This window comes from Melopsittacus undulatus, chromosome 4 (genome assembly GCF_012275295.1).
Source record: "Melopsittacus undulatus isolate bMelUnd1 chromosome 4, bMelUnd1.mat.Z, whole genome shotgun sequence".
NCBI lineage: Eukaryota > Metazoa > Chordata > Aves > Psittaciformes > Psittaculidae > Melopsittacus > Melopsittacus undulatus.
In genome coordinates this window covers 43,431,896-43,445,846 of record NC_047530.1, presented here as the reverse complement: position 1 = coordinate 43,445,846, position 13,951 = coordinate 43,431,896, and the positions used below count along the sequence as shown (strand labels likewise).

Here is a 13,951-nt window from a genome sequence, read left to right as displayed (position 1 = left end):
GGAAGGTTACTCAATAATATTTAAAATAGAAGCAGTTATTGATTGTTTTTAACGTGTGTACGCCTGAAATTCCAGTAATATCATTGCTCATGTGAGACATGTATCATAGCACTGTGTAATATGACAGAGATGTTGTAATATAACACAATAGTGTCGGTTTTATATCCTTGGCCTCTGAACACATTTTATAGATTAAAATACTAATTAACTTGCAAAGTATGCATTTAACAGCTTCAACTTTTCATCTGGTAGCTTAATTTACTGGGTTTACTTGTACTGCTGTTACAATGAATATTTCTTCCATTGCAGCACAAGGTGTAATATTCATGTAGAAGTGAGAGGAGGAAGGTTACATTTGGAAGCAATCTTTGGGTTCCTCACAGTATGGACCTCAGTAAAACCTGAGCATTGAGTTTTATTTAGTTTTCTTATATAGTTAACTATAGCTAAGTCTTGTTAAGAATTAGCACTAAAGCTCCACCTTATAAGATATGACAAACTTCAGTTCTCAACTATAAGAAAACATAGTTGAAATTGGTTTTATGTTATGCAGTTAAAGCATTTGGTCCTCAGTGCTTCTAGTTTTTCTTGAGCTTTTAAGAGTAACATTGACCTCCACTAGGTTTTTATAAGTGCACATTGTTAGCATCAGAAAATAATGGGGAGAAGGGGAGAGGGTGAATTACTTCTTCCATGCTTCAGTCAAAATCAGAATATAAACTCAAATTATCTTTTAGGGGATTAAAAAGCATTATTTACTTCATACATTGCAGCTTCTTCCCAGTTTGGTTATAGCAACTTAATAATTTATTATTGAATTTAATACCTGCAAAAAACATTGTAATTATTATGTCAGGCAACAAAAATACTAATTTGAAATAAAGAAACATCTTTCATGTTTAATTATGTTTCTAACTTTCAGCTGTTCTTTGGACCACAGGAGAAATGATAACCATAAGGCTGTTCAGCTGTTGGACAGGAATAAAAGCTGAACTTTGTATCAGGGCTGATTAGCTTGTGGTTCTCAGCCTACATCTGAAGTGGAGTTTTTTTTTGCTGTTACCACATCTGTGTTTTGCCCCATCTGTGTTTTGTAGGTCCAGTTACAATGAATGATTCCAGACAATGTACATGTTCAGCCATGGGTAGTGTTGAAATCAAAAGGTCTGTGAAAGCCTAAGTTTTGAGATGGTGTGAGCCCTAATTGCTTACCCAGGCTATTTCCCTCCAAAAACGGGAGTAATGAGTCCTTAGGGAGGTACTGCCATTTCCTGTCTGTCAACAAATCCTAAAGTTCCTTCTCTAAAATGAGCTGTGTGAAGTAAGTATATTTGAGTTTCTTTTGCTGTGAGAAGATCTTGATACTTGCCTCACAAGGCCAAGAAGATTGGTATATTCCTGCTATACATGGAATTCTCTGAAAAGCTGGTAGTTTAGGGAGTAATATGTTTTCATGTATGAGCTATTAACCTAGAGAGAATGTTGCTTCTCAATATAATGAAATTGGTACCTGGGGTTTTTGTTTATTTTTTAAACTTAACTTCCTAGGTATCTGCATTTTTTTTTTAGTTTTTGCATGCCATGGTGTACATAAGTGAAATCCTGACTGACTGAAATTGATAGACTCCCATTAATTTTCATGTAAGATTTACGTATAAAGTAGTACATTAAAAAAAAAACCCAACAACAACAAACAACACAAACTAGCACCACACAGTTCCTGGTTAAACACATGAGGGTGTAATTTAGTGTTACAGATAGATCAACCTCTTCAATGTAGTTTTTCCTTCCCCCTTCTATCCGACTCTTCCAAACTACAAGTCTCTACTTGCCTCTGCCCTGTAACAGGTCCTGTGATGATGTAGCTGTAGCTAGGTGAGTCAGCAGAGAAGCACTGCTTTTTTGTATGTGTGGGGAACATGCTGTGTAGATGTCATGGCCATATGGAGGACAAAACTTTCAGTAGAAAGCTTACCTCTCATTTGTGTTGGCTGTAATGTCAGATTGTATCCTGAGGTAAAATTAGTGGTTGTGTACATTTTTTTCTGAGCACATCATCTGTGCAATGGAAGGGAACAGTGTTCCTGGAAAATCATAGAATAGTTAGGGTTGGAAAGGACCTTAAGATCATTGGTATTTTCAGTAGTAACTAATGAGAGAAATTAGAAGGAAGACTGCAAAAGTTAATATGCATGAATACAGAAAAGTAATTGAAAGTTCTCGAATGCAGTGCTTCTTAAAGAGATGTCAGAGACAAAATTGGAAAGGGATGGCTTAGGAGTGGAAAGATCGCTTTGCAGTTTGGGGAGATCAGTTCATCTAAAGGAAAAGTGAAAGGGGCACATCGGGCTAAGAATGGACTTTCAGGTATTTAAAGTGAAAGAAGAAAGGAAATAAGGATTCTAGTGAAAGAGACAGAAGAACAGTTAGAGAACTTTGAGCTGGAAACTAATGGAAGAAAAATTGCTTAGTAAGAGATGTCAAACCAGAAATAACAGAATGAAAAATCAAGAAGTAGAAATGGTGTCTTGTTAATTCTAGAATACTATTAGATGCTTGATAAGATTTAAATTCTGGATGCATATTCACTGTACAGACTTCTGTGCTGAAACAGAGCATAAACTCAAACTTTTAAAGGCATATCTGTGTACGGTAGGACAGATACTCAGACCTGGATGCTTGCTTTCCAGGTCTCTTTGAGTTGAAGTTTTAGGAGACTTCCTGTCCTAATTTCATTGTTTATTTCCACTCTGGTTTTTACCCTTTTGCAGTTGAGCTACTGAACTCCCCTGTAAGAAGTCTCTGTTGATCCTTCTGGGGACGTGACATTTTTATAACTTGTTTGCATGGGGATAAATACAGTGACTGACACAGATTTTAGTACTTGCAGCAGGCCTCATTCTCTGTCACTGAATCCATTTCAATTCTTTTCATCAAAATTTAATAGCACTAGGACTGTACAAAGTGTGGAAATACCAGAATTCTGTAACAGGGACAGAACAGTACATTTTTTTATCGGTAATGATGCTGGAACGGTTGAACTTTTCTAATTAAATCGATTAATGAATAAATCATGCTCTAAAGTAATTCTACTCAAGATATTTCAGTAAACCCAAGTTAAAAACACTGAAAACAGATTTATGTTGTGAAAGCCCTATATACGTGGCTATATGAACCAGACCTGTAATAACTTCTAAGTTTCTGACGTCTATTGAAAGTCCTGAGAAGAAGTTGACAGAGGCAGTATTTTTAGTTAGCTGAACCATTTGCTGTATAGTCTTGGATTTGATTAAAAGCAGTTTAATGCTGTTAAGCAATTTCACAATCTTTTAAAACCATGAACATAAGGATCTGTGTGAAAATATTGCCTTGTTTGATGAAACAATACTCAATTTCTTGAAAGACTTACTGAGGTTTCTGTTCCTAAAAGGGCAGAGCTAAGTTGCTTTGAAACCTAGATGTAACTAGAAATAACATTGATGTTTAAAAAAAATAATCACAAGAGATTACAGATAACATTACTGGCATGAATGGTTTTAGAGCTTTTTACCTCTTAGTATTCTAAAATTTGATGACAACAGACTAACCTAGTTTAGAAAATATTTGATGTACTTTCAAGGAAGAAGATAAACTGTGATCCTAAAGAAACGTACTACAACTGCTTCAGGACTAATGTTTCATAACTACCACTTATCTTGAGAAGAGTTACTATACCTTCAGATCCCACCCCTATACAGTTCCCACAGGGATAAGTTACCTCATACGAAAAGAAAAAAAAAAAGAGGAAAAAAAAATAAAAAGTAGGCGCATTATCATGTTGCATAAATTTAGCTTTTATACAAAAAACTGGGAGTATATTCACTTCAAATCTTTTAGAGGTGGAGTAATAGCCCCTATGTCTTGCACTTTCCTTCATTTTTGTATGAAAATTAAGCATGTTTTACAATTTTTTTTATGTTTTGGAATAGGAAATTTAAGGAATTGGATGCGTTCACCATTGTTACACAGCCTTTCATGTGTGAAAGTTAAGAATCAACTATGAACCTGTCAAGTTATGCTAACAGACAAAAAGTTCACTTCCTAGCTCTTCATAGAAATGAAAGCTAAATATGACACCAAGAATAGTTTGTTTTAAGGCTTTTAAAGGTGTAGATTTACACTGCATTAATGTCTCTGTGGCAGGCATACTTTTACATCATGAAGAGTATCTGACATTACTGTGCTCCTGCAGAGTATACCTCCTTTACCAACTGATCCTTTTGTGTACAGGCTTTTTGTGGGCTATTAGAAGCATACTTTTTGATTCTGCATAATTTAAGAAATAGTGTTTGATCCTGCTTCATGAAAATCAGTGATTTTTGTATTATTTGTGTATATTTTTCTTTCTAAATAGAGGATTTTGCCTTCAGAAATAGTCCTGCTTTCTCTGTTCCCATTCTAAGATGGGTTGTTGCATCTCTCCTTTATACTCTTCTGTGTTTCCTCAAAATTTCTGAATTTCTGTACCTTAGAAGTCACATCACCTCCTTATGCCATTTTCTTCCTGAAAAAAGAAATTGAAAAGAGAAAGAGACTAGATTTGATACCAGAAAACTTTAATCTTTCTTTGCCTCTTTTCTTATTTAAAGATCTAAATAGTTCTGCTTTTGGTAAGCAGCTAATTAGGATCTTTCCAGAAACCTTATTGTGCTTTATATTGTCTTCCATCATCAGAAGTTAAGCCCCAGTCCCTGACTGTCATAATGATGGTATAAGGATACTAATCTTCCCAACAATACTTCTCAAGTCAGGAGAAAGAAGGAAGGAAACTTTAAGTGTGGCTTTCAGAAGTACTTTATGTACCACCCTTTCTTAAAGCCAGTAGCTATGGTTTATTTTCATTTATTCAGTATTTTACTAAGGGGTAAACCCAGAAATTTTTATAATAAAATACTTTCTTAAAATCAAGGCTATTTTAAAATTTTAAACATGTATAAGGCATGTTTTTGTTAGTAAGATGAAGCTTTACAATGTGGCTTTTATTAGCTGAATGCCATTCCATGAAAATGGAACTTGATTTTCTGATGGTCTTGATAAATGCAAGTAATATCAGATAGTTACTCCTCAGGTGAGGACTTTATGCTACACTAATACATGTGTATGAAGTGAACCGTTAAATATAATTTTCTTCTGCGTAACTCAACACTAGTGAAATGCCTTTTAGTTATGTTCTTTGGTGCATCTTTTTAACTACAGAACAAAGCCTTGACAAAGTCCTGAATCTCTTCTGATATTGCTAGAGTTCTCTACAGCACGTCTTCTGGCTGTGCATTCTCTACACCCATGTCTTCTGGCTCTGCAACCCAGAGGGTAACTGCAGAAAAGAGTATCTGCTCCTGTCAGTGGGTTTATCAGGAATTTCGGATGGAGTAAAAATTGTTTGGAAGTGATTATGCCATTTGTGCTATCACTTATGATTGTACAGTAAAACTAGGCCACAGAACTGGAGGTGACAGCACAATTTATTTTACTGATCGCTTTTAAGCATTATCAATATTTTTGAGATGGTTCTGTCATCATCTACTGATCTATCTTAAAGAAACAAAGCCCCCCTTGCTCTCTTGACAGCACATAATAAATTGACTGATGTAGTTCAGTTGGGGACTTAAAAAATGCATTGAACATAATGGAGCATAACATTCTACAGTTAACATTTATTCATAGATGATGCAATTAAATAAAGCAGGCATTAACTTCAGGGTCAGTCAGTAAAGTAATAAAAGTGAATATTTTAATTCAATTGTAATTGGTTTCCATTGATACATGCAAGTTAAGTAAAGTAGATGTCAGTGCTGCAAATTATAGTTCCCTTCCTAATTAATTTCTTAATTCTACATACAGTCATCCAGGCCTTTGGACCTTGTTGTTGATTTATCCACCCATCCAGCTTTCTTCACATCTAGTTTGATGGAGGAAAGATCTGGAGGATGTGGTTAAATGGAATGTACAAAGAATTCACAATACATTGCTTTTGTTTTTAGTCTAAGTCATTTTAAGAACCTGAATCAATCTACTCATGAGCTTAAAGAAAAATGTACAAAATAGAAGTATAGATTCATATTAACTGTTTTGTAGGTATAGTTATAAATACCTTATTACACTAATGCTAGCAGTAGACATACACTTTCATCTACACATGCATGGCATTAAAGATTTGAGATATGGATTACTGGTTCTGCAAATTGCAGGTTGCACTGGTTATTTTTGAGAGTATATATTTAGCAGTCTCTATACATTAACCATACAAATCTGTTGGAAACTAAAGGAAATAATATTTTTCAAAAGAAGACAAGCTATCAAAAAACAGAATTCTACTGAGAAACAGAGTATATTGTATTCTCAGATTTCCATGCAGGTGCAATATTAATGAAGAGTTTAGCCATAATGTTATAACTAGCCATAGGTAGTTATTTGTATTTTGTATATTATTTTTATAATATTTTTTAAATTATTATTTTGTGTTCATTAGCTGACAGTACAGTAGGTATATCCTTATTAATATCAAAAGCTGTGGAAGAAATAGCACATTAGTGTGTCTGTTTCTGACAACTTTTTCCATTCTCATGTTTGTAACATATCCCTTATCTTACATCTAGCATCGTACATTTTAGTCTGCTAATAGAGAGCAATAAACCAATACTAAAAAAGAATAGAGGGAGGAAAAAACCTCAGTCCTCTTTCACTTTAATAATTAATAATTTTTAAAGTATTCCCCTAGATTGTAGAGAATTTTTAATGTGCTTTAATGAAATATTTAAAAACTTTCCTAATGTTTTGAGATCTTATTCACTCTAACTTGTTTTAGTTTCACAGGAATTTAAACATACCAAGACAGTCATTGTAAAAATTAAAAGGCATATCATTTGAACTCAGCAACGAATTTCCGTAATAGTGTAACATACATTTATATAACAGCTTTCATCATCAATGATCTAAAGTGCTTTACAAGGTACATACTTTAGAAATTGCTTCTAAATGGAACCATTCTGGTGGCAGCTCTTTAATTATACCCATTATTGTATAAAGCAATAGAGTAGGAAAAAATAGAAAAGTACTGGAATCGGAGCAAAAAGAACCCAAACCACAAGAATCGAGAGTAGTACAAAATATGGTCACTGAAAATTTTCCAGTGTTCCTTCACTTTCAGAAGTCATCATTTGGTATTTCTCATTTACGTGGTATGTTAAGACCTTTTGACCACCCGGTGTCAAATCCAACTAGGATATTTATTTGGTTGAAGGTGATGTCAGCTTTTGAAACAGTTGTTACTGCATGTTTTTTATCCCAGTACTAATTTCTGCCAATTATTTGATTTATTCCTGAGAACTGACCATTTAACAGCCATGAACTGGCAAAAGTAAAAGTCGAAAAGGTGAAATGGGAACACAGAAGGACAAGTTAGAGGAATTATAAAATGTTAGTAGGGTGTACTTTTTTACCAAGAAGAATGAATCAAAATGGAGGCATCATTCAGAGTGTTTTGTGATAGATCAGAAAGTACAAGATACTCTGTAAGAATTCTTACCTTTTTTTCTGCAGGTCACGCACACAGCAAATATGATTTAGCAAAAAAGTTTTTATTATGGGATACAATCTATGACACTTCCAGCGATTTCCAGGAACTATACGAAAATTAACTTGTATTCAGTAGGTATTTACAAAGGTAACTTCTGACTGAGAGGTATAGTTCTGTGTAATATATTTATTACCATGGACATACATGTTTACTTCACTGGTTAATGAAATTTCTAAGAAAGGAAAACAATAGTTGACATGCAGTGGAAAGGTAATAGGCCTTATTTTTCCACAAACAGGGAAGCCAGTTGCCCAGAAGGGATAAGAATGAAAAATTCAGATGAAGTTGTGTTTGCTTTGTTGAGTTTGTTTCTTTCTTTTTTTTTTCCCTAGGGGGGAAAAAAGAAAAAAGTCCTTATTGTTATTCTAACAGTACTTTATAAAAATGTGTTGACACTTTGGTTTTTGTTTGTTTGATTTTGTTTTCCAGGTTTAGATCCAGAGAAGCATTTAGGAAAAACTCTGGATCAAATGGTGCCTCATCTTTTGGAAGTGAGTATTACTTAAAGGATCCTCATAGAGGTAAAGTTGCAATGAAAAGTAATATGGGCAAAAAATTCAGTAAAATTAACTTAGTTACTTAGTTACTTTCAGAAATTAGGTGTTTACTCAAGGCTTATCTTTGTGTACATTGAATATAAGCCTCTGATATGCACTTTCAATATGAAAAAAATTCTTTCTGGAGATAGAACACAAATGGTGCTGCTGTCGTGAAAACAAGCTAAAAGGAAGAAGCCTTAATATTAAGGCTCAATGCTAACTCTGTTTTAATATGATAAAGCTAAATAGTTACATGTGAGTTAGAGACATTCATGGCAAGGACAGGTGACACAAAACTTCCCCATAGATATCCGTATCTGAATGTTTCATACCATTTTTACACAGCCAGACTGAATACTATAGGGCCTTTCAAAAATGGACTAAAGAGTTTTATTCCCGAGGATGTACTTAATTCTTTGCAAAGGGTTATGTAGTCCTCAAAGCAGGGAAAATGCTTGTACGTGGACCAAAAAAATTTATTTAAAGAAAAAATATTTAACTAGGTGGGGAGAAGTGGGGGAAAGAAACAGTTTTTGTACCAGGGTTTTCTTTGAGGTGGAAGAATCAAACATCATGCTAAGTACAGTTTAAGAATAACAGGTCCAAAAGCGTTTTTCATATGTTGTCTGTGACAAAGCCAGTTTACCATATTTCCTTTCTTGTCCTTGAGCCTGTTTAAAAACCCATGATTACTTGTACATTTGGTTTTTAATAGTCTTGCTGTAACTTTTATCAGTGTAAGATGTCTGAATTTGCACAAAATTTCCTAAAAATACTTTTTGTTGTTAATCTGAGGAGTTACCATTCAGCCTTGCTTTGTACGCAGTTTTTCTGGAGCAGTTAAGGTCCTGTCAAACTTGCAAAAGAGAAAGAAAAAGTAACTAGAATTTATTAGAAACTTTAAAAACCTCTTTTGCTGCTAAAGGTAGCTTATTTAAATAGGAATTATATCTTGAGTTTAACTTTACTTTAGTAGTCATTTATGTGGCTGGAGAGCAGAGGATAGATAATTGGTACTTGGCGAAGTTGAAGAGGAAGAACAGAGGTCCATAACATTCAAATAGTCTTACTTGAAGAGATTGTTGTTGGCCTGCTCTTACTTGAGGTTTGCTGCTTCTGCCTCAGAGCTGGAGAATCTGCCCAGAAATCCTTTCCCCCTGCCAAATCAACTAGTCGATGTGAAAAATCCACTTCATTATTCCCTTTTATAAGTCTTGCTTCACTTAGATCTTCAGATAATCTCAACTGCAACAAAGGCTTAAGAATACCAGGGAATGGATGGAGAGGTATTAGTTCCTGCTCCAAAAAAAGGGAAGGAAAATAGGGGAATAAATATCTTCCTAAATGCATGTAGTACAGGTAAAAAAACAGTGGCAGAGACATGGAGTAAACAAAAATAAGTTAATATTAACTATATATAAAATATTTCTCTGTATCATCTCATGTGGTTTTAATAAAGATACACTTAAACCAGTAAATGGCTGCTAAATTTAGGGATTATAAATAAGATCCAAGAATAGTTAGAAGAGAGAGTTGATTTATCTCTGCTGAAAATAGATTGGTTTTCTACAGGAAAAGGAAGGAAAAGGGAATGGGTTTGCCACTTCAGGCATCAGTAAAATTTTCGATTAGGTGATATAATCTCATTAAACTCTAAATTGGACGCTGTATTAACATGACTGCTTGACTTGACTATTCAGTACTTCTCACCACTGAGCATCAGAGTTCACAAGTTTCAGTTCACCACTTGTGAACATGGTTAGATTGCTTCCAGGAGCTTAATTGGTACATAGGCATTGCATTGCCTGAACATGCTGGACTCACTGCACTCCACGATTGCTTCATACACCTGCTCTGTTGCTGTCATTCTGTGTAGTGCAAAAGAGTAACAGTACTCTGGAGAAGCAGATTTACTGACATCTGAAGTCATGTTCCGTGTGTACTGTAGAAATGGTTACTGATTTTAAATTCACACAAAGGTTGTTTGGAAGATCTTCGGAGTCACGAGTAACTAATATGTAGTTTAAGAGTGCCATCAACATTTAAATGCTCTTCCCCCAATTTGTTGCTGCAGATCACTTAAGCGGTGTTTCTGTTTGTCAGAGCCATTCCTTTAGAATATTAGTAAATGTCAGCTAGAGAAGGATAAAACTTTGTAATCATGAAAAAATAAGCCTTTTACTGTGGAACATATTTAAGAAAAGCATCAGCTTTACTGTAATATCAGTTTCATACTGGTTAGTCACATTGCATGAATTCATATTTATGCGTGACTAGTTAAAAAAGCCAAAAGGAGGAAAGTACAGTTCCTGTATTTGAAAAAAGATTCTGTTACCAAAATTCAGGTTGCAGCTTTCCGTAGGGCTGCAGATGGGTAGCTACTCACTTAAAAATGTAGTCTTGATTTTCTTTGAGACTACAGCAGCACGTGTGGCAATTTTAGTTATGTTAAGAGGCCATAATTAAAATAACGCTAAAGAAGTATATGTCTGCATTTGGTTTCACTATCATGCATTAAAAGAAAAAAAAATTACCTGGTATTTTGGAGAAAATGTATTCTTCCTGGTATGTGACAGCTCAAGTGAAGTAATTCTTATTTACCTGGTTTCACTGAAATCATGATTGTCATGGTTTAATATTTCTTGAAGGCACATTTGCAGGTTTTATCTTGTATTGATACAACAATAAACTGACCAATAACTGCATAGCTTTAGAGCTAGTAGGGCATTTTTACCCTGCTTGGAACTGGTTACAAGGCCACTGTAGGGGGGACTGCCAACTGATTGTTTATGTAGCTGTTTCTTGTGCATAGGCATGCTATGAAAATCAAAGTCAGTACAAATAAATTGTTTTAGCTGTATACTTAGTTGACTTTAAAACCTAATAAAACCAAATCAATAACTATAAACAGAATAGAAATGCTTAGGTTTATGACATGAAAAATACTCTTTTGGAAAACTCTGAAGTCTTTATTATTAGAAGTTCTGGTAGACAGAATGTGCGAGCAAAGAATTAGTAGATTTCAGTAAAGAGGAGAGGAAAGATTTAATATTCTGGTCATACCAAAGCAAACATCATAATAAATTAATTATTAACATTACACATCACCAAAACTACCAGAACTATATACATTCTTGTATCTTTTATTTGTGTTGTATTATCTAACCAGTAATTTCAAATTTCACGACAAAATCCTTGGAATTTGGCGTTAGATATTTTTTTGCGAATTTTATTTTTTTCCCTGTTCTTGTGGGATTCTCTTGTGGGTTCTCCATTGACATCTAATGTTACTTTACATAGTTGTTTATTCAGCTGGTGCAGAGTTTTTTCATTACATTGTGTTTGCTAGTGTGGTGTGCAAGTTTATGAGAATCTTTGCAGTTCTGTTTGAGTTGTGTAGTGTTCTATGTGTTCTTCAGTTTTGTTGAAAACCAGTTTATATCTTCATAAGCTCAGTGCCAAAAAAAATACCAATGTTGAGTAAAACAGAGTTTTTTACATTGAACCACAACATGTATGAAATGTCATTTGAGATTGACAGGGAAATGTCCTGCTTTACATTTTAGCATGTATTTATAAAGTACACTTGTCTGATACTACAGGTCAGGAATTAGGACTTTATTTACTGCTTTTTATACTAAAAGCTTACATTAAGGAACAGACTATAAAATAAAAAATAATTTCTATTATAATTTCTGTTCTGGACATACAAAAAATAAGCATGAAGTAACCACTTTCTTTTCAGAAAAAAAAATCTTGTTAAGGCATAACAAGAGGCCTGTCAACGTTAATTGGAAAGAAAACAAACCAAATCAAACCCCCCCCCCCAAAAAAAAACCAAAACAACAAAACAAGCGAACAAACAAGCAAAAAAAGCCCAACAAACCCAAACAAACCCACAAGTAAACACTGATTTCATCCACTGAATTATTTAACTTTGGAAAAATATGTTTTCAGACTTCAGATTTACTTCACTTTGTGTACAATAAAATTATATCAATGTAAAGGGGAAGTGGTTTTGCTGCTGTCGCAGCAAAAAAGATGGAGGAGTATTGGGTGGGAAAAACTTTGATCTAGTTTTGCAATTTTTTTGACTTTACATACAGAAGGTTGAACTTATGAGTACAGTGATGATCTGCAACCCATACATTTTTCAGGAATTAATTTTAGTGGCTGAGGGCATTGGCATTGTGGCAAGGAAGCTTCTTAAATTGCTGCTTTTTTCTAAATAATAGGTGTCTAATAAATTATTGATGAATGGTTGCTACATAATTGCTAAACTAAAATTGCTCTCATGTCCCACTGTTTCTTATATGCCTGGAGCCCTAGCTTTTTACACCAAAAACATTATTGGCAATTTACCAAATCTCAGGGGCTGCTCATATTCTCCTGAGACTTTATTTATAAAATGGCAAATGCATATTGTGGTTATAATATAAGGAAGAAGGTCTTTACTGTAAGGGTGGTGAGGCACTGGAATGGGTTGTCCAAGGAAATGGTAAATGCTCCATCCCTGGCAGTGTTCAACTCCAGGCTGGACAGGGTCTTGGGTTACATTGTTTAGCATGTGCTGCCCCTTCCCGTGGCAGGGGGGTTGGAACTAGATGATCTTAAGGTCCTTTACAACCCTAACCACTATATGATTTTATATTTGTCTGTACTTCTGTCTCCACTAATAGACAATAAGAAAACGTTTAGTCATTTTTATGCTTGCCTTTGAAGTTGATAAGTACTTCTTTATGTAAAGAATGTTCCTGTAATTATAGATAATTTACTAAGTGTTACAGTTTCTGTCTGGGAACAAAGGTCTTCCCTTGCAGTAGGAAGCAGTTGAATTCATATCTTTTATCTTTGATTACTAAGCTTAAATGCCAAAATCAGCTTTAATCCTTGTTTTCCGTTCCTGTTGGAAGAGACTGTTCTTCAGGTAATGTTTGGGTTGATCATCTCTGTGTACCTTGTGTCTCATTGTGTATTTAAGTTTAATTTTGTGTAGTCTAGAAGACTCGTCATATTTCTTTTGAATTTTGAATTGGACTTGCATTTTTAGTTAAGTTTAATTTGTGAATATACTGTTTTCTGTCTCATCTGAACTAGAAGCAGATTTGGGATATGTAAAATTTAGCTTAGGGTTTAACCTCTTGTATTTTTATGAATATAGCATCCAACTTGCACAACAAACTAATTGTTCTTCAAGAAATGTTAATATTCTAAGTGACTAAAAGGCAAAGTTCTGATTTCATTGATGAAATTTTAAAACATTGCTGACTTAAGTGAATGTTAAGAATCTTTCTCGGAGCTGCTGAATATCCTCTGTTCTTGTTGACATTAGTGGGAACTGAAAATCCGTTAGCGCCTTGTATAATTGATGTCAAAAATGATCTTGAAACCAGTTACATTGAAAGTGTGGATTTCCCACATGAAAGATAGGAAATAGTCACACATCTTTTGTGTATTCAGTGTTAATTGCCAATAAATATTCTAGGCACTGATGTTTACAAGCAGAGCTACAAATTTTGAAAATAATTTGTAAATAGTCACTGCTTGTATTCACTGGAATAGTGAGATTACAGTTCTAAAGATATTTTCTGGGTTTTTTTTATAGTTTTGTTTAGGGTGGGGTGTTTTTTTGGTGTTTTTTTTTGGGGGGGGTTGTTTTTTTTTCAAGCGGAAGCTACAAGACGAAGAATAAAAAGTTTTGACTGTTTTGTAGGTTGTCTGTTCTTGTTGCATCAACATTAATTATTCTGGATGTTTTTGTCCTATAAGAACCTTTTTGCCACTGTTGACAGATGGA

At 34.3% G+C, this 13,951-nt stretch overlaps 1 protein-coding gene across 1 annotated transcript in view; it reads left to right on the top strand.

Annotated features, from left to right (window-relative positions):
• Positions 1-13,951, top strand: part of DPH6 (diphthamine biosynthesis 6) — a 205,307-nt gene that overhangs the window by 51,280 nt on the left and 140,076 nt on the right. The window contains exon 6 of the mRNA XM_005149286.3: positions 8,045-8,106. Within this exon, the coding sequence (XP_005149343.2) occupies positions 8,045-8,106 (62 nt within the window). The remainder of the gene's footprint in view (positions 1-8,044; positions 8,107-13,951) is intronic.